This window comes from Aspergillus karnatakaensis (assembly GCF_047715665.1).
Source record: "Aspergillus karnatakaensis strain CBS 102800 unplaced genomic scaffold BJY04scaffold_11, whole genome shotgun sequence".
Lineage (NCBI taxonomy): Eukaryota > Fungi > Ascomycota > Eurotiomycetes > Eurotiales > Aspergillaceae > Aspergillus > Aspergillus karnatakaensis.
In genome coordinates, this window is record NW_027395723.1 from 397,541 (window position 1) to 416,410 (window position 18,870).

Sequence of the window (18,870 nt, forward strand, 5' to 3'; positions counted from 1 at the left end):
AGCCGCTGCATGACTCTAGGAACAGTAAGTATGGGCCGCTATAGCATCAGAGTCTGCCTAGGTAGAGGTCATTTCGTAGCCGTAGCTTAGAGCGAAAACAAGTCCGGTTTTTGTGTAAACCTGGAGCAGACCCGCGAGCTTGCGATTCCAATTTTCAACCTGCTAGCACTCAAGTCGGTATAAGAAGGCGATGAACGTTGTGTGGACGTGAATACGAGGGCTGAAAATCCAGCTGCCCCATTGAGGCCCCATTTCCTAAACACGTACATGAGTCGGCTGCGGCATTGAATACCAGCAGCAACACCTGACTATACCTAGAACATTGTACCGACGATGCTCAAAGGTCTATCTCGATGGATTTTCGGCTCAACCGAATACCCAGTTCTCATCATTGGCAATGACGCGTCTGGAAAGACAGCGCTGCTCTATCGACTCAAGCTCAATGAGTTCGTGACCACAATCCCCACAATCGGCTTCAACGTCGAAACGATCGAGTATCCTCAGGGATGGTCGTGGACGATGTGGGATGTTGGAGGTGTGTCTCAACTACAGATGAAATCAAGATCTATTTATTATAGGGGAAGAACCTGCTAATAGCATACAAACAGGCTGCGACAAAATTCAGCCGCTGTTGCGGCATTATCTCAAGCCGGAGACGCTGGTTCTGTTCTTGCACGACTGCCAGGACACATGGAGGCCCGAGTTTCCCGAATGGTTTCATCGCTTCCTTTTTGATATGATGGAGGCCCAGAGCAAGTATCTATGGATTTTACCGACGAAGCAAGACGATCTTCCGGATCGGGAGAGATTTGTGAGCGGAGTGAAGCAGATGTACGAATGTGGATTGGCTCCCTATGAACGGAATATCCGATACAAAGTTCTTGAGCATAAATTGAGTGCGAAGACAGGCGAGGGTGTACAGGAGGTCTTAGCTGAGCTTCAGCGGACTATGGCCCTGGACTTTGGGAAGGCCAGGAGATCTCCAACTAAGGCTGCTGGTGCGCCACAGGGTAACCCTGCATCTGAGGAAGAACTGCGGGCTCTCATACAGAAGGAAGGAAATGAAGACGATGTTGATATGCTGACGTTTTGGGCCTCGTTTCTCAGCGCCGAACTGCCGACATGGGGTCATCGGAGCCACCTCAAAGCTGGGTATATTGTTGCCTTGGAATCCGCTGTGAAGGGCGAGAGCATATTTACCACAGCAGATATCTTCATCGCGCATTTGAGAAGACTGAAGGAAGCACATCCTGAGAGATTCAGAAATACGGAGCATCGGTATGTTTCGCCTTGGTATGCAATCGCAACGACTAAATGTATATAGTACCATGACTATTTTTTGGCTCGTGCAGTTACAGTTGGCGATCTGGAACTATAAACTTGATCTGGAGCTCGAGGCGTTTCCTTCTTGGAGTGCTTTCCATGAAGTGCTGCTTCACAACCCATCCCTCATGAACACCCGGCTCTGTAATTTATACTACACAAAAGATCGGCTATTCTCACAAGAAGCCAAGGAATCGTGGATAGTCCCAGATCTCCAACAGTTTCCTGTCTTGAAGCCTAGCCCGATGCAGGACAGAACGGTTATTCAGGAACAAGAGGAAAATTCTGATCGACTGCTGCGTTTCGCGTATGCTATAACTCGACATATTCTGAGCTCAGGTCTGCGCCGTGGCGCGGTCATCCAAGATGCGCTTGCTTCGCTGCAAGCAACGACAATACGCCTTCGGGCAGTGGATTCCACAATCCCTCCCTATTCAGAAACACAGACCTATTTTTGGATTCAGATCGTCCACTCCGCTTTGCAGTCACTTGAGAACCAAGGGGTACTGGCATTGTCAGAAAAGCCATGCGAAGCGCCTGGTGCAACCGAGCTGAGTTTTTCCAACTTCACACTCTTCTTCAATATCACCCCCGAGGCATGGAAGGAATACTATAGTCGTAAGGTCTGGGAGAGCGTTGCGGCCCGCATGGAGTTTGTCCCGCCGGATATCAAGCCTCTGCCAAACGTCATTCGAGTGTCACCCGATGCCCAGGAAAAAGCAACCATGTGAATCGGGCGGGTAAGTTAAAAAAATCATGTCTGCGGGTCCGACGGTTGGTACTATATCGCCCTGAGATTATGTCAATACTTTGGCTAGTTGATAGAAAGTGGACACGGTTAAAATCCGAGAAGCGTCCATGGGCGGAGCGAAACGAGCTGAATCAGAACCAATATTTCAGCCGAGAAAGGCGAGAGTATCATTGAGAATCTATTATACACGACTGCCGAGGAAAGAGCGAAGACGAAGCTATAAGACGATGTTGTTTACCGTCCGGGTAGCTGTCCACTCTGCATCATGGCGGCATTTTGTTCCTGGAATCGTTCGCTCAAGCGGGCGGATCCTTTCATGTGTTTATCCACGCAGCGCATGAGGCAGCTCTCTTCGCGGTTGATAAGCGATTTAGTGGTAAAGTCGTTGACGCAGTCATCGAAACACCGTTGGACAAGCTTGGAGTACATCTAGAAGGCAGACACTTCATTAACTTCCGAAGGCACTGGTTGGGCAGGGGGGTTCTGGAATAAGAATAGGATATAGAGATGGTAAGCCGGGGCATCCAGGTGACGTACAGCCATGAATTCCTTCATCTGCCTGTTCTCCATGCGAGCGGCGAGTTGGCGCTGTTCTGCGGCGTTGAGTCTGGTAATGTTAGCATAGCTCCAGACTTTTATTTCGTCGCTCGAAAATATAAACATAGAACAAAAGAAAGGGCGTACTGACCCGTCCATTGTGATGCGATGAGTTATCGAGATGAGACTGGAAGTATGAGGAGGGTATTGCAGACAACAACAATAATTATTCTCGCACACGCTATCTCGCCGAAGCTCCGGGAGCTTGGAGGCCATCGCAAGCTCTTCAAAGTCACATGATGTCACATGAGCAAAGTGTTCACGTGATATACAGCCCAATCCGGTCGGACGCCCTATGACCCGAAAGAGGAAAGCGCGAGGTCGTGAGGAATTCAGAGGACTGAGTCGGTTTGCTTACTCAGTGGTTTAAAAAAAGAACACCTCTCCATCGTTCAGAGTCAGGTCAGAGCCTAGACCCTACCTGCGGTATCCATGGGCATTGAAGCATCCATGGTTGTGGTACTGATGATGGACAGGAGAGCCAACTCAAAAAACCACTGGAATTAAGCCGAACATCAACCCGATGAACAGAGACACTACTGAGTCTTACTGACCAGAGAGAGGATGATCCTTCCGCTGACACCGTTGGCGTGAGACTACTTAACGCCTTGCAGCCTTGCTGGGGGGTTGCTCATTTGTTCGTTTGTTTGCCTGAAGGTCAGCCACGCTAGCAGTGGATGCCGCGGTAAGGTGCTGATGGCGGCTGTGCGTTTGAGCCTTTGAGGAGCTCGAGGTTGCATCGAATTATCTTAATGCTGTCAGCTCTGTTGGACGGGATTCGTTTTCCTTTCACTCGCTTATTTGCCTGTTCCCTGCTAATTTTTGGGAGGAGTATCACTAGCTGATCCCTTTGCTCAAGAGGCAAACCATAGGAGACAACATACCCCGACTTTGAAAACGAAGATCAACCACAAAACGACTCGCCTCAGCCGGCATATCGGCGAGGATAGATTAACTAAAGCGCTATCAAACCGAACAAATTCCTTGCAGCGGCCAGCGGGACATTTCTTAGGCGGAAGAAACGGGGATCAGTGTCCCAAAAGGATCTGTTAGTGTCTGGGACCCCCGTTCCAGAACCAATCCTAGGGTCAAATCCCAGAGTCGCAGGCTCCAGTTAGGGTAGGCGAGATCCCTTTCCCACCCTTTGGATCCGTAGGGCCTGGCTGAGCGGGCCTTTCGAGAGACAGTGAGGTGTCAGGATAATTCTCGAGAACGACGGGGGATATCGATCAAATCAGCAGTAGTGAGTGTAGCCTGTAGTCTTGGTGAGAAAATGACAGCCGTCATGAGCCTAGCACCCATAACACCCATGAATAATAATAGAGAACTGTATTCGAGAGGTCATGCTTTGATTGTTGGAAGGTCGTGTGTGCTGCCTTCACCTTTTCACCTGTGACGCTTTGGTTGCTCCCCTCGACTCCTCCCTTTAATCCACCACCGCATCCACTTTTGAATGTTATCCTTCCCATCGTCTTCTTCATTAACTGCTTGTGGGCTTTGATCATCTTCTGCTGAACCTCGTCTGCTTGGTTCCGATTTTGAGGGGGCCAGAGTCTCCCCGTCAGCTTGTGGTTGACCACCTGGAACTGACTGGCTGGGCTTTACCTCGTGCCTTTCGACTCACCCTTCTTACATCCTTCCCTTCTCCCCTCCCCTCTCATCAACCAATCCTCCATCTAACCTCCCTTATCACCTTTCCATTTCACCTTTCCAGCCTGTGAGGGTGTTCTCTTGATCGCTACGAGCCCGTCTCAACTTAGCCTACGCCTGCTCTGTCGACTATATTCTTACCTTCGCCACGCTGGGTTGTTACGGCCTGCGCCGTATTTGAGCCCAGGCTCCCGTGCTATTTTGGGACAATCGTCATCCCAGCCCCGGAAATCGCTGCGCGTCAACGGGTCAGTGACGAAATAGCTCTCGATAAGCTGTTACGCTATATTTCTCTACCTCGGTCTTTTCTAGCTGTCCTTTACTCTCTGTCGCACGTCAAACACAATGGTAACCGGAAAGTCGCACCCCGGAGCTGAGCAGTTTCAATCGCTTCCACCGGCGCCTCAGCCTACTCCTGCTTCGCCGCCCTCGAAACGCGATCTTACAACTTGGTGGAGGCAGTTTAAGAGGAACACCAGAAAGGAGGAACCAAAAGGTACGTGTGGAGGCACATTATTTGAATTGATAGAGTCGTTTGTGTGCGGCGCTCGCTGTGGGAGGGGGATATCGATACAACGTGCATCTTCGGACCTGGAGCTCTGTTTTTGATGGTCTCCAGGCTGTCTGATTCTCTGCACCTAGTGTCGCGCCCTAGCATCGCACCTAGACGCTCGTTTCTACTCTGTTTCGTTTGTTCGTGCTAACTGCTTGACTAGAGAAAACACATCAGGGGATTTTTGGTATCCCGCTCAAGGTTAGCATCAAGTACGCAAACGTCGCTATTTCCCTTACGAACGACAACGGCGAGAGCTTCATCTATGGTTATGTGCCGATTGTAGTCGCAAAATGTGGTGTATTCTTGAAAGAAAAAGGTAAGACCCTAGAGATCGAAGCCTTACCGTCGATGCTAAGTCATACACTCTATTAGCGACCGACGTCGAGGGTATTTTTCGTCTAAACGGGTCTGCGAAGCGCATTAAGGATCTACAGGAGATTTTCGACTCCCCTGAGCGATATGGGAAAGGCCTCGATTGGACCGGATACACTGTGCATGATGCTGCAAATGTTCTTCGGAGATACCTCAACCAACTCCCTGAGCCCATCGTCCCCTTGGAGTTCTACGAACGATTCCGCGAACCACTGCGCAGATTCCAATCACAAGCTCAAGAAAAAGGGCCTTCCCCGGATTCCGAGGCTGCCGAACATGCGAAAGCTGTGGCGGCTTACCAGCAGTTGATTAGGGAGCTCCCGCCTCTAAACAAGCAGCTGTTGCTCTACATCCTGGATCTTTTGGCTGTGTTTGCTTCCAAAGCCGACCAGAATCGGATGAACTCGGCCAATCTCTCTGCCATATTTCAGCCTGGGTTACTCTCCCATCCCCAGCACGATATGTCACCCGATGAATATAAGCTGAGCCAGGATGTGCTCATTTTTCTGATTGAAAATCAAGACCATTTCCTTGTCGGCATGAACGGCACGGCAGCTGATGAGCAAACTGTAAAGGAGGTTGAATCTGGTAACGCTCGCCCCCCAACATCACAATCCAATGTTCGCCGCTCTGTGTCTAGTGCTAGTGCAGGCGCCGACAGCTTTAAGAAGTACGAGTCGCTGCGAAGAAATGTTTCGGTATCTTCAAAGACCTCGCGCGCCTCCAACAACGTCTCGAACCCCGCCACTCCTACCTCAATGGGCGGCGCAGGGGTACACAGGAGCAATACCTTACCCTCTAAAATGTCACCAGCGCCGCGCTATAGTCGGGTGGTTGAGTCCACAAATCTTAACTCCCCTGCGACGCCGACACATAATTCTCGATCTTCGAGTCGAACACCGCCGTCGACAGGCAAGGCACTACAGCCTACACCTGAGCCTGCAAATCCCGAGGGCACTCCTGGACTCATATATATTCACTCATCAACTCATGGGCCGATGCCTAAACCGTTAACCGAGATCGAACGTGCTCCCGGGAAGCCTCAACAGGTTAACCTGCCACCCCCTTCGACGCTCTCTCCACCACCCGCTGTGGTCACACCAACGAAAGAACGTAAACTCTCCAGCTTCTTCACTAAATCCCCCCCACCAAGCGGAGACTCGAAAGATCGGCAACCGAATCGGCTGAAGAAGAAACGGATACCAGGTAGCGCGAATGAGAGCGCACAGAGTTCTGCGATCTCGCTTCAAGCCGCAACATCCGAGTCAGCATTGTTGGCGTCTCAGGTGCCCCCTCGGTCGGAGTCGTCGCACGACGATGGCGGTGCCACCCCCAAACCACCCAGCAACGTTAATCCCGAAGAGCCCGATTCTCAGCGAGTCGGGAGACCTGAAAAGAGACACGGGCAAACTGAAAATGGACAGCCGACTACAGAAGCTTTGCGACCGCACGGTTCAAGGACCCCCTCTATGAACTCTCGCTCGTCATTCACAGACTATTCAGATGTTGACCATGCTGACGAGGCAGCTCGTTCAGAGCGCAAAGAACACCGCCGGAGTTGGCGGTTCCCTCGATCAACCAAGCGAAGCAACGAACAGATTGGGCTTGGCTTGGGATCGCCGCCTCTTATGGCTACAAGCCCTGGTGCGGATCGTAGCACAAGCTCGATTAGTAGTTGGCATCATTCTAGCAAGAGCTCCCCTTCCGACCTTCAGCAGTTTGCAAACGATCCCTCCTACCAGCCGCTTAGCTTGGATGCCGAAGTGCACAATAACGGCACATCGAAAGAGGTTCTGAGTCCGGAGCCCGAGAAACGAAGCCTATTTGGGAAGTTCAAGGCAAAAGTTGCGCAGGTCCGAGATGGCGTACGAGACCCGTCAGAAAGAGACCGGACTCGAAGCCCCGTCCATTCAGATATTGAGAAGTCTGCATCCAGTCAGAATCTACCTTTGCCCAGCAAGGACAGTACCAGTCACCGCCCACCTCCCATCGACGTCAACCGGGAACCGAAGGAGAATCAGGTGGTTACTCCAGTATCACCTTTACCTAGCTCGGGGTTACCTCCCGCTATTCCTGAAGAACCCCGCACCCCTGACAGTCCTGTGCCACCACCCATTCCCCTTGAGCAGGCAGCGGAAAAGACGAAAGAGAAGGCAGTCGAGAAACAGGCCGCGGCAGAAGCTCCTCCCACCGAAGCTCCAGCGGTCGAACTCAAAAAACAAACCGACACGACTGAACCAGTGCCTCCAACGCAGTAAATATATTATTTCTACTTATCCTCCCCTTGAGGATTTTGGATACACTACATTGGCCGAAGCACTTATCTCATGATAGATGGCTTGATTTATGATCTCTTTCTCCTTTGTTGTGATCTATGGATTGGTTCCTAGGGACGGCGGGTTTCTTTTGTATTTCCCTTGGAAAGGCGTGCACTGTATGCTTAGCTTTGGCTTACTGTTTTCGTTGACCTGTTCCATACCCCTTCCCCTGATGCTCGTTACGGCTCACGAATAATGTGTTCTTGCTTCTATATGCGTAACCTCTCTATATTGAATATGACTCATTATCCTTGAGGTCTTCTATAACCTCCTGCAGACGGGTAACCCCTATAATTTCCCTATGTGGTTTATTTAGCAAAGCTCTCCATACAGCGCTGACACCTCAGGCACACACATGCACTCCCTCCTCGGACCTCCACCCCACGGAACAAACCAATCAAACAGCAATAATTATTTCCAGCTCTCCCGTCGCATCTCCGACGCTTCCACCTCATCTCATCCATCACACTCCCGGAAGCTCTAGCACACATTCAGTACAAACGAGAAAGCCAAACCGGCGCACGGCGCCCTCCTTCAGCTTCAACAACCTTCATTCGACCGTCCAACCCCTTACAATGGCCACCTCCATCTCCGCCGCGGCTGCAACAGCAACCGCAGTCAAACAAAAAGCCCACCCAGCGACCTCAATCCTCCCCACACAGTTCGCCCGTGTCTACGCCTTCGCACACCCAGCTCTTCTCCTCTCCCTCGTCGCCTACCGCTTCAGCAATGTGATCGAGGACCCGGTGGCCGAGTTGCTAAGGGATATTCCCTACCTCGTTGGACTGCAGGTGGTATATGTCATGGGCTGCCTCCCACCTGCGGGCAGCGAAAAGGAAGCTGGGAGCGCAGAGGGGAAGAAGGCCTCTCAAGGTCGACGTCGTGGAAACGCAGGGAAATCAGCCCCTTCTGCGTCATCGGGGTTGATTCTTGCTATCTTCAAACTGACGGTTCGTTTCCCACTTCCATTATATCGTTCACAGGACATGGTCTGACAAACGTCTCCTTCAAATATTAGCCCGCACTCCTCTCCCTAACCCTAACAACCCTCCTCGCAACACCCATTCTCTCCTTCCTCCTCATTCTCTTCGGCGCACCTCTCACGACCCACCACGCGCTGACCTTCCTCTGCGGCGCACACATGGCGCTGCTTGCCGTCTTCCCGCTCATCTACGTGCACGGCGTTGATGGGAACGTTTGGCACGAGATCTGGGGTTTTTGGAGGCCCGCGGATGCTGTTTGGGGCGGGGCATTGGGGACCTGCTTGGGAGCTTGGTTCGGGGCAGTGCCGATTCCATTGGATTGGTGGGTCCTCTTATTTCTTTCCGCCTCCTTTGTCATCCTCGAGTTTAGATGGGATACGTTGGAATGTGTGAAAAAAAAATGTTATAAGACGGTGGCTAATGCTTGCTATTTGTCTAGGGACCGTCCGTGGCAAGCATATCCGATTACGATATTAACGGGCGCTTATCTCGGTTTTGCGATCGGGATGTTGCTGGGACAGGTGAAGGGGGTGTTTGGGAAAAGGGTCTCGTTTGCGCCTGGGCCGGAAGAGCTGGAGGAAGTCGATGGCAAGAAGGATGAGTAGATTAGAGGAGGGAGGATCTATGGCTCTTCTGGGCTATAACTATATTCTGTCCAGCTGGCAGGACTACGTAGCTTGCATTTTTGCATTTTTTTTTCTTATTGCGTGCATTGCTGGAGACATCTACTTTTTTCGATTGTTTATATACTTATAACTTAATTTGGGTGACTTTTACTGTTTCGTTCTTGTTGCCACTATATACCTGTATTTATAGATTCAAATTATACCATGGAATTGATATTGATTGATATTGACAGTCATATTGGGTTGAAAATTCCGCAGGAACCGGCCCTGCGGATATATGTATGCATATGTAATATGTATAGAGAAACAAGACAAGAACGCTATGGGTATGGCGAATCAACAAAAGAAGAGTAGGAGTGGATATCAGGATATCAACAAAGCCAAGCCAAACCAAATCGCTCAGAATGGAGAACAGGAGATAAGAGAGGAATGGTAAGTGAAATGGTATCTCAGTCATCAAAAATGTCAGGAAGAAAGTATAATCAGGTCCATATGTCAAGTGGCTCTCGTGGAAGGAAGGACGGAAGGACGGAGGAGGAAGGATGATAGGTAGCGAGTTAGATGGCTGATAGATCAGATCAGATCATGGGGGCAACTTCGATCCGTCTACTTGCTTGCCAGGGTCGGAAGCGGTCATCTTTGGATCTTGATTCCGACCGGTCGAAGTCAGAGTCGCTGCCGTGACGAGACGAGATCTTTTCGCTTGTGTGTCGAGGAGAACTGCTTGGGGACTCATCTGGGCGGAGGCGAAGGTACTCTTGCGATTCGATGCTGCGAATAGGGTACATTGTGCCAACGCCGATGGAGTCTCGTGCCATCTGGTGGATGCGTTCGATGTCTTCCCGAAGACCGTTAACCTGCTGCTCGAGATTCCTGCGGGCAGTTTGTTCTCGGCGAAGCAGCATGACGAGTGCACTATATTGTTGGACGGAGATAGCTCCAGAGTCACTGTGAAGAGAGACCATCGATGGAGCTTGCAAAGCACGGGCACGGTGGATTTCACTTAGGCTAGGGCGGATGGTGGCTGTGCTCACGGGTCGTTCATTGGCTGACAGGTAGTCTGTGGTTGGGGAATCGTCGTTGTTTGGGGTTGGAGTGTGGGTAGAAGACTTCTGCCGTTTATGATCAGACGTGTTCTTTGAGTTTTTCTGGTTAGGTGACTCTGTGGGTGTCTGTCCGCTTTGCATCCGGGCAATGGCAAATTCCAGATCAATGAGCTTGACTTCCAATGTCGTCAGACGCTGCTCAAGAGTGGCATTCTCGTCATGCTGCATAGAACTGATAAGTTCTCCCACATTTGGCGGTAGACTAGGAGGGAGGCTCGGGGGTCGACTGGGCTCGTCCTCGGTCTCATCCTCCTCGAAAACCGAAACCTCCGCGGAAGGTTTCGAGACACTAGCTACAGTAGACCGGGTCGGCGGTCGAGTAGCTAGCTCGCTGTCAGAAGCGACTCCATGTGTCGTTGAGGCAATGTATTCCGACTCCGCGCTCCGGCGTCTTTTCCATTGAATTGGGGACATCCGGTGTTCTTTTGACATGGCACGAAGGGCGCCAGCACTCCGAGAGCGCCGCTTTGCGTTTCGTAGTCGGCGCCGTTGCATCTCGTCTGGGTCGCTGTTGGCATGAGGACTGAGCTTTCCGTTACTCGGCTTTTTACCGGGATTAAGAACGGCATCGAGAGCATGTCGAGATCCGTCATCTGAAAGGATCAAACTAGGTAAGGTGGCTCGCCTTTGGCGGGGCTCGGTGTCTAACTGTTTCAACACAACATCCAGCGTCGTCAACTTTTCTTGCTTTGGTTGAACGTGATTGCTCCGTATCGAGCTACCTGACTTCGACGGGCCGGGAGAGTTTTGTCGATTGATTGACAGAGGCGAAACGTGACTTCCGAAATGAAAGTCCGATATAGGATCATCGATCTCGTCGGTCCTACTCCGCCTATTCCGTGTGAATATTTTGCGCATAACCGTCTTCAGTGTACTTCCGGTACGACGGTGACCTCCGAGGCCGCCCTGAACTGTGATTAGATTCTGATATGATATTCCTTGGGGCCGGCGGGTGGCTACCACGAGTTGTTTCGAGCTCATAGGAGGTAGAGCAGTGTCGTATGGCTCAGCTTCGGAGGTGAGAATGGCCGGTGCTGAAAAGTCTCTCTGAGTAGGAGGGTTCCGAACGGAACTGCTTCTCCCAATAGACTTAGACATCTTCTTTTCGAGTGGCATGTATATATCAATAAATTGGTAGTCGACACAACAGAGGATATGCGCGCATTTATGTCGGCAAATTGAGGTATGTCAGGTATGATATCAGATAAAGAATGTATCAGTGGAAGGTCGAAGGTCGACAGTAGTGTCGTGTATAAGATTCACAAAGAAGTACATGTGCATGAAAGAGGTGTAAGCGAGTGTCAACGAAGATAGCCGGGGTATATGAAACTGTCGGCGGCTTGAAGTAAGTCACGAAGAAGGTTATGTTGGATTGGTGGGCTAAAAGTAGGCCCAAACAGGGGTCAGTGACAGCGAACCAAGAGGCTCGTGAGGGGTATCTTACCTTGGCAGCATCAGATCCAGGCATAGCCGGTGTTCAAACTTGAGCAAGATAGGTATGAGAAATCAATGATGCGCCGCGGGAGTGGCTTGGGAGCAGGGTATGTGACTGCGGCGCGTTGCCAAAAATGTTTAACGAAAGTCGATGTAACAGAACAAACGAGGAAGCTGACCCTAAAGGGCAATCATAGAAGAGTCAGAGAGCGGCAGGTTGTCGTCTCAGTCAGGCCGAAGCGAGGCAGACTGGGATGCGAAAGACAAAGAGGACTTCGCGCAGCAAAAGCTGACGCTGACGGGGCAAGCCACGGCCGGCAAGTAATAAAGGCGTGGAAGAAAAGAAAGACGGGAGCTGTGGAGCTTATCAGACGGGGCCAGACGCAACGGAAAGTTTTGTCAAGCAAAGACTGGTGGATGACGCTGAATCGAGCTGCATGGCCGATGGAGACGGGCGTTTGAGATATGGGGAGGTGGGCCAATTGAGGGGAGAGCTGTCCGCTCAACCACTTGGTTGTTTAGACGGCTACAGCCTCGAGACTGGCTGAAAGAGCGTGTGAAAGGTAGAGCATCACTCGAGAGAAGGACCAATGATGAAAAGAAAGAAGAATGGAATGGACAAGCGTCAGGGGAGAGAAGTTGAGGGGAAATTAGCAGAGCGATGGAGTGTTGGCAGAGAAGTAACTTGACGTCTGTGCTCGGGGGCTGCCGTGTTTCAGGTTCTCGTGTCAGAGACTCAGAGTAAATCCCACTAAATAGTTAATGATTGACCGCTATCTTCCAGAACTATTCCTCTGTTTTCCTTATTCCCAGTTATGCAATGATCTACTCTTGCTATTTCTAATTCCTATCGCTTGACGCATTCCCCAACCGCCAAAGCTCGATTCTTTTGACGTTGAGCTTCGAGAAATCATCGTTACGAGTAAATCTCCGAGGGTGGCACAACCGGTGGGATCGTTGAGACTAGTATTGCCACTGTGTAATAGAGATATTTACTCTGTACTCTTCAGCGTCGAAGAGTCCGTATCAGAAATCGCACGTGTTCGGTAGCCATATGTGGAGGCTGTCGCTTACCCCCAACTGATCTGGCAGATATGCATACGGAGTACAGCAGACGAGGAAGGTACATCTCACCATTGGACCGAGTTGCTGACGTACGGGATTTGTCTCGCACATCGGTGCTGGTAGATAGATCGGCCATAGGTAGTAGGTACGGAGTAGGAATCTAGAAGTTGAAAGCAATGCCTCTTCGGCGCCTCAGCCCGGGGCACCGTAGTGGAGCATATCGCCAGCGAAGCGCGGCAGGGCTGCTCCACCAGCTTGTTGTCGTGTGTTCTGGAACGTAGTGCAGATGACGAACAAGCTGCACAACCCCGTCCATTTGGTTGTAGTGCTTTTTATTGTTCGAAAACACCATTGCCGCGGGCTTATCTTTGTACCCCGTACCACCAAAGAATCATCACGGCGAAAGCCTCCCGTTTCTCCGGACCTCCTGACTCTGACGAAGGTCAGAAACAATTCTGTCAGCCATACTCCCGATTAAATCTAAGATTTAGCGTTCGTTTCAGCGTGATTCTCCCGTGTCCTTCTCCGGCCCTGTGACAAAAGGGTATCCGGCCGCCGAACTGAGCCATTCAGATAGGTCATATCCAGCCACAAATAGCTCAAAATCCCAGCCGTGGATCAATGAAACGGCTAGGGGACACAGGGATCTCTCTCCTCCGTACCGACTGAGACCCCGCGCTCCGAAGGTCCGTCTTGAATGCTATCTCGAAACAATTATATGGGGTGCGGCGAGCACGTGCTCTTGATGATCATCTTGCGATCCAGGTTCAAGTGCGAGACCTTGTCGTGATCGTCCATACATCCTGATAGCACGTCTGCGCGGTTAACTCTTTAGCCGATGCAGCTCGAATGAGATCCGAACATCGCGGCGTATCGGTGTCGATCATCTAAGCTTCGGATTCTTGTATAAAGCCATCCACCGCCCGTGTAACCTGGGCTGTAGCCCTTTGGCAATAGTCTTCCTGGATTGCATTCCATGCAAGAAAGTGGATATCTGGGCTGAATCTCAAAGCAATTCCCCTGCGTCGGGGTACCGCAAGTCCGAATGCTCCTCGAGATGTTCCATCCACCGTTTGAGAAATCCACTCCCTCTGTTTGATTGTCAGTCCACCAAGGCCATGGGGTTTGACGTGCATTAGAACAAAGGACAACTCACTTGCTGATGGTGTCGGAGTCTCCGCAGACACAAAGATGGCGCTTCGGGCGAGTCATAGCCACTGTAACACGTCAGAGAATGCGGATCCGATTGACAAACGGCCCAAGCAAGCAAGACATACCGTTCAATCGCCGCCTTTCTCCTAGAAACCCTACTTCCTGCTCACTGTTACTGCGAACGAGGCTGACCACGACAGCTTCCTTCTCACGACCCTGGAACCCATCGACACTGCCCAACTCCAGCCCTGGGTATTTCTCTCGTAGCATCTGAGACAAGACTGCCAACTGGCCATTGTAAGGGGTGATGACAGCAATGTCTTCAGGCCGTATACCTGCTTGGATCAAATTTTCTACATGTCTCGCGACCACCAGAGCTTCCATCTCGTTGATTTTGCTCTCACCAAGCAGTGTTTTCTTCTTAGTGACGTCCTCATCCTCTACCTTTTCTGGAAAATCTCCACCCTGTGTATCCCAGAATACCAGGGGTTCTTTGGTGTCATCAGTCTCCTGTACTTCATAGGGTAGATCCTTCAGGAGCCGAGCCCTGACGTTATCAGCTGCGATGAGTTTGGCCTCGTACAGCTCATCTGAAGGAAAGCGCATGATATTCTCATGCATTCGATACTGTGTAGTCAGCATGCGTTTGATATTCGGCCCATGCATTGACAGCAGCCGATCAAAAAGCGTCGTCTCAAGCGAGAACTTTCCAGCTTCGTCCTTCTCACCGTTTGTATCTACCTTCTTTGTTTTCTGGTTGACAGATTTGACAGTAGGAGGGAGCTGCAAATGATCACCTGCAAGGATGACCTTGGGCGCACTCAGCAAAGAAATCCAACACTGCGCCTCCAAGGCTTGACTAGCTTCGTCGATGACCACCACATCGAATTTCTGGTTCCTGAGCTGATGGCCACCCGCACCATGCAATGTTGCGAGAACAACACTGCTCTCGCGGACCAAGTTGTCCACACATTTTGATTCTCGTTCACGGTATTCCCGGCGCAGCTCCCTCAAATCCTGGTAGATTGCTCGTTTCTCTCTGCCAAACCTCGTCTTTCGGATACTAGCTTGTTTCTCGTCAATCTCTTTTCGCACATCCCTCACTATGGCAGCGGCGTCGGACGTTTGGGTAAGCACTTCTAACGAATGGTCAAGCACCGACGGTAGCAGGCGTGCCGGATGACCGATGCGTACAACCGGGACCTTGTTCGGGGCCAGCCTTTCCACAATATTATCGACAGATATATTGGACGGGCCGCAGACAAGTACGCGAAGGTTTCTCCTGACCATTTGAGTGATCAGCTCGATTATAGTATGCGTCTTTCCTGTGCCAGGAGGTCCATGTATAAGAGCAATGTCTCTGGAGGCCAAGGCAAATCGGATTGCTTCTTTCTGTGATTCGTTCAATGTGGGATCAAGGAATTCAACCTCCCCGGATGCCTCATAGTCCGGTTGCAACGGGGTTGTATGCCCAAAAGCAACACGCAGAACATGTGTATGGTCAGGCTCTGTCATCTTGCCCATTTTCTCCATAGTTTGCCTCATACTAGACACCAAGTTAGCGAGGGGACTCCGAGTGCTGTCATAGAAATGAAACCCACCGTCTATACGTCACGTCGTTTGCAAGCTTAATACTGCAATCCTGATATTAGCACACACGCGCACCTAAGATACCAATCTCCAAGCCAAAGCAAAAGAGCACCTACAACCAAAGCTTCTTCCCCCAAAGTTCCTCGAGCACCTCATCTTCGTCTTTCGACTTCCCTCCAGCACCGCTCTGTCCAAAAGCGACCCAAACACTGCTCTCACCAACTCTCGTAACAACGCCCTCCGGTCCCTTCCCCTTCTCTTTATCCTTATCCTTCCCAACAACCTTCTTCGTTCCACTCGCGACCTCATTAACCCTTACGATATCCCCCACCCTAATCCCATGCTGTCCTAGTTTCACTTTCCCATCATCCGGTTCATCGCCCTCTTTTCCAGAAGAAGATAGTATCGCAGAGTCCGCCGCAAATTCACCGACTAACCGGCCTCCCATCCCCGTGCGGCATTGCGAAAGAATTATTCCCGTTAATGCATGTCCGGTTGCTTGGAGCGTTCGACGGGTTGACGGGGAAGCTGACGCGGTACTTGCGAGTGCGGAGGAGGAGACTTCGGCTTCGTGTTCTGCTAGGAGGAGCTGTTGTTGTGTTTCGGCGAAGAGAGGAATGGAAATCGGAGTTGGCGGGGCCATCGAGGGCTGGACGAGGGTTTCGTTACGTGGTCTTGCGAGTTGTTCTTGCAAATTATCCGTTTCGTTGTTATCGAGATGCCTTCGGGTGGTATATCTATAAACCTGGCGTGTTCTTTTAAGCTTCAATTGATATTGTAGAAGTTTGAATTGGAGCTCAGAGCTCATGCGGGGAGGAAATAAAGTGACTTCATAAAAAGTGCTTAGTCAGGGTTGCTATTCCAAGGTTATGCAAGTAAACTCCGGGGATAAAGTACATAATTTCATCTTGAACAGTTCGGTTTTAGTTGCTACTAATCAGTGTGGAACGCCAAATTGGTACGTAGTACATTGTATAGTTGAGGGAAGGGATTTATTAAAAGATTCAGTTCCTTTGAGCCAGAGGACTACCTAGGTAGCGATCCCTAGAATTGTGCCTGTGTTGATATATTTATAATCCTACATCGTACTTTGTAGCTAGTGACAATACTAATACTAACTCATATCGTCGAAAGTATGATTGGAAATAAGATAGTATTAGATTAAGCCGGATTCAATAACTAATCATTGGCTTTCGTCGCCCAGTGCGTGGACTGCCATCTGGTCTTCGAGTAACTTCGAGACCAAGGTGACTATGAATTGTAACAATCCTAAGAGGTGTCATGTAGAGCACGAGTCGTGGTACATGATATTAATAGGTAACAACATATGAATCATGAAAGAGGCATCGAAATAAGCACGACGTGGTGAAACATAATAGGATATCAAGATAAAGGGACCAAGCAGCGAAGCTGCCAAGTCTAGAGGGATCGAAAAGGAATTCTGTAGAGGGAAAACGGTGCTCGAGTCCATGGATCATAAGGAATCGTTTCCAGCGGCTTCAATGGATAGCATAACTTCCGGCGAGTCTTTCTTAATGCTCGGTCTGCCTAGCACAGCAAGTTCCAGCTCCTTCTCGAATGGACGGTCGTCTGCAAGGCAGACCTGAAAATCGCGAAGTCCTTGCAAGTCCGTGAACCCTTTGAGCATTTTACGCAAGTATTTGTTGCGAATCGGGATGCTGCCATTCGTCCCAAGGTCAACTATACGAAGTGACAGGCGTGGGAGATCGAAATGCTCGAGAATGAAGCGGCGCAGAACGCACCAGGAGAGTATCGCAGCGTCTTCATTCCTGGCATTCCTGTGGTATAATCTGTACGACTTGGGAAACTTAAACGACAAATGGCGGATTTGCATGAATGACGAGGTTGGTATAGAGGTCATAAAGCGCATGACGGGTTCAGGGTCCTCCTCCACAACAGTGAATTGATTCTTTGCGAAGAATAGACGGCGACAGTCCTGAGAGAACTCACGACTGACAAGGAAGTATGGCATCGGAGAAGAAAAGCAGGTGCAGCTTGTAGAGAACGCAGTTTGTCGGGCTGAACAGAAACACATCGCTCGGAGCGGAGAGCAAGTGCCGCAGCAATACAGCGTTGACCCACCCCTGCGATCTATAAAGCCTATCGCCCTTGTACCACATACTGGAGAGGATAGGAACGGATCGGACTGGCCGACTAAAACATACTCTAGGATCATAAGCTGAATTTCCTTGGGCAGTTTTGCGAACGGAAATGGAGGCCTCTCGTCAAGCTTGCCTGTCAGCCTCCAAGCGGCTCGTCTTAAGACCGGGCGAATATCGTCATCAGGTGTCGAGTTGAAATGGAAGGCACAGTGGGCAAGGGTGGGAAATGGATCCATGATACACATGAGCCGGCTGGCAACCTCGAGTTCTTTTACTTTGCATTTCAAGCTGAAATTCCTGAGGGCGGGCATCCTCTCCCTAGAATCTGCGCAAAACTTCATCCAGACACCCAGTAATGTTCTGTGAACCCCCCCGGACAACTTGAGATACCGGTTTCGGGTACCTAGGTCCAGATGCAGGTGTCTCAGGTGCTGCAAACCCGATCTGGTCACGTAGTTGAACATGTCAAATTCGGCCTTGCCACACAGGTCGATAGTAAAGTGATTATGGGCGTAGAAAAGAGCCCCAAGCTCACGATGAGCAGCATGGCTGGCTTGGAGAGCGCCGACAGGCAAAGAAGAATGATCACAAGTCGGCCCATAATAAGGTGAGATCCACGTTCCAGTCCACCCCAACCGGGACATACGGACCGGGTTGCCATTGCTGCACGTCTCGCCATCGGCTTTCCTCCGATGTTGTTCGTAGGCGATGTTGATCAGACAAGGCCGTATCAGTCCAGCGTACTTCAATATTCTTATCTTGATATCTTCCGGCAAGTCGAGGAAGGTAATTCCTTTCTGGCTGCTTACAGGTCCTCTGTCAAGATCCGTGGGCGAGCTGCTTGAATCGTAGTCAAGCACTGGTTCTGGCAACATCGCGTCAAGGAAAAAAACATCGTCTTCATCTTCGTTTTGGAGAAAGCTGAACCTCATCGTGATCTAAGACGAAGACACGATCATCAAGTCAGCAGGTCCGATTCTCCGGAAAAATCTCTTTCGAAAAATCTGAAAAAGCCTGAGAAAAAGCTTGACCTCGAAGTTTTGATACTTACAGCTTGAACCAGTAAAATTCAGTATTATGCACACCACGAGGCAAGACCCCAGAAGAGAAGCAAGTAGAGAAGACAGACAGATGAAGACAAAAGATGAATGAAGGGATTGAAGAGCACAGGTGTCGGATGTAGTGGCTAACTGACATGGACAAGCGTGTCGAGTGGGAGGACAG

General features: G+C 50.5%; 7 protein-coding genes across 7 annotated transcripts; 3 read left to right on the top strand and 4 right to left on the bottom strand.

Annotated features, from left to right (window-relative positions):
• Window positions 1–6: 6 nt before the first annotated feature.
• On the top strand, window positions 7–2,279 carry BJY04DRAFT_16170 (P-loop containing nucleoside triphosphate hydrolase protein). The gene is made up of 3 exons (XM_073709056.1): window positions 7–535; window positions 609–1,278; window positions 1,325–2,279. The coding sequence occupies exons 1-3, from the start codon at window positions 334–336 to the stop codon at window positions 2,052–2,054; spliced, it is 1,602 nt and encodes a 533-aa protein (XP_073574047.1). The 5' UTR covers window positions 7–333; the 3' UTR covers window positions 2,055–2,279.
• Window positions 2,280–2,308: 29 nt separating this feature from the next.
• Window positions 2,309–3,060, bottom strand: tim9 (protein transporter TIM9; the record flags this gene model as incomplete). The annotated part of the gene is made up of 3 exons (XM_073713666.1): window positions 2,309–2,503; window positions 2,612–2,681; window positions 3,053–3,060. The coding sequence occupies 3 exons, from the start codon at window positions 3,058–3,060 to the stop codon at window positions 2,309–2,311; spliced, it is 273 nt and encodes a 90-aa protein (XP_073574048.1).
• A 1,606-nt stretch (window positions 3,061–4,666) lies between these two features.
• Window positions 4,667–7,507, top strand: BJY04DRAFT_215662 (putative Rho GTPase activator (Sac7); the record flags this gene model as incomplete). The annotated part of the gene is made up of 3 exons (XM_073715529.1): window positions 4,667–4,817; window positions 5,038–5,193; window positions 5,250–7,507. 3 exons carry the CDS (start codon window positions 4,667–4,669, stop codon window positions 7,505–7,507), a joined length of 2,565 nt encoding a protein of 854 aa, XP_073574049.1.
• A 520-nt stretch (window positions 7,508–8,027) lies between these two features.
• BJY04DRAFT_183185 (PIG-F family protein) lies at window positions 8,028–9,373 on the top strand. Its single transcript, XM_073710428.1, has 3 exons — window positions 8,028–8,517; window positions 8,586–8,872; window positions 8,990–9,373. Exons 1-3 carry the CDS (start codon window positions 8,143–8,145, stop codon window positions 9,153–9,155), a joined length of 828 nt encoding a protein of 275 aa, XP_073574050.1. The 5' UTR covers window positions 8,028–8,142; the 3' UTR covers window positions 9,156–9,373.
• Window positions 9,374–9,754: 381 nt separating this feature from the next.
• On the bottom strand, window positions 9,755–11,380 carry BJY04DRAFT_206055 (uncharacterized protein; the record flags this gene model as incomplete). The annotated part of the gene is made up of 1 exon (XM_073713667.1): window positions 9,755–11,380. One exon carries the CDS (start codon window positions 11,378–11,380, stop codon window positions 9,755–9,757), a length of 1,626 nt encoding a protein of 541 aa, XP_073574051.1.
• A 2,407-nt stretch (window positions 11,381–13,787) lies between these two features.
• Window positions 13,788–16,166, bottom strand: BJY04DRAFT_215665 (putative DNA helicase; the record flags this gene model as incomplete). Its single annotated transcript, XM_073715530.1, has 5 exons — window positions 13,788–13,872; window positions 13,938–13,998; window positions 14,059–15,479; window positions 15,535–15,567; window positions 15,640–16,166. 5 exons carry the CDS (start codon window positions 16,164–16,166, stop codon window positions 13,788–13,790), a joined length of 2,127 nt encoding a protein of 708 aa, XP_073574052.1.
• A 452-nt stretch (window positions 16,167–16,618) lies between these two features.
• On the bottom strand, window positions 16,619–18,789 carry BJY04DRAFT_16221 (uncharacterized protein). The gene has a single exon (XM_073709064.1). The coding sequence runs from the start codon at window positions 18,576–18,578 to the stop codon at window positions 16,998–17,000; it is 1,581 nt and encodes a 526-aa protein (XP_073574053.1). The 5' UTR covers window positions 18,579–18,789; the 3' UTR covers window positions 16,619–16,997.
• Window positions 18,790–18,870: the final 81 nt, after the last annotated feature.

What these genes read in the sequence shown, in the direction of transcription:
- BJY04DRAFT_16170 (XM_073709056.1), top strand. Translation starts at nt 334, where the DNA reads ATGCTCAAAGGTCTATCTCGATGGATTTTCGGCTCAACCGAATACCCA. An exon ending in GACGATGTGGGATGTTGGAG is followed by an intron (nt 536 to 608) that starts GTGTGTCTCAAC and finishes GCATACAAACAG; the next exon opens with GCTGCGACAAAATTCAGCCG. An exon ending in TTCAGAAATACGGAGCATCG is followed by an intron (nt 1,279 to 1,324) that starts GTATGTTTCGCC and finishes AAATGTATATAG; the next exon opens with TACCATGACTATTTTTTGGC.
- BJY04DRAFT_183185 (XM_073710428.1), top strand. Translation starts at nt 8,143, where the DNA reads ATGGCCACCTCCATCTCCGCCGCGGCTGCAACAGCAACCGCAGTCAAA. An exon ending in TTGCTATCTTCAAACTGACG is followed by an intron (nt 8,518 to 8,585) that starts GTTCGTTTCCCA and finishes TTCAAATATTAG; the next exon opens with CCCGCACTCCTCTCCCTAAC. An exon ending in GTGCCGATTCCATTGGATTG is followed by an intron (nt 8,873 to 8,989) that starts GTGGGTCCTCTT and finishes CTATTTGTCTAG; the next exon opens with GGACCGTCCGTGGCAAGCAT.
- BJY04DRAFT_16221 (XM_073709064.1), bottom strand. Translation starts at nt 18,578, where the DNA reads ATGAGGTTCAGCTTTCTCCAAAACGAAGATGAAGACGATGTTTTTTTC.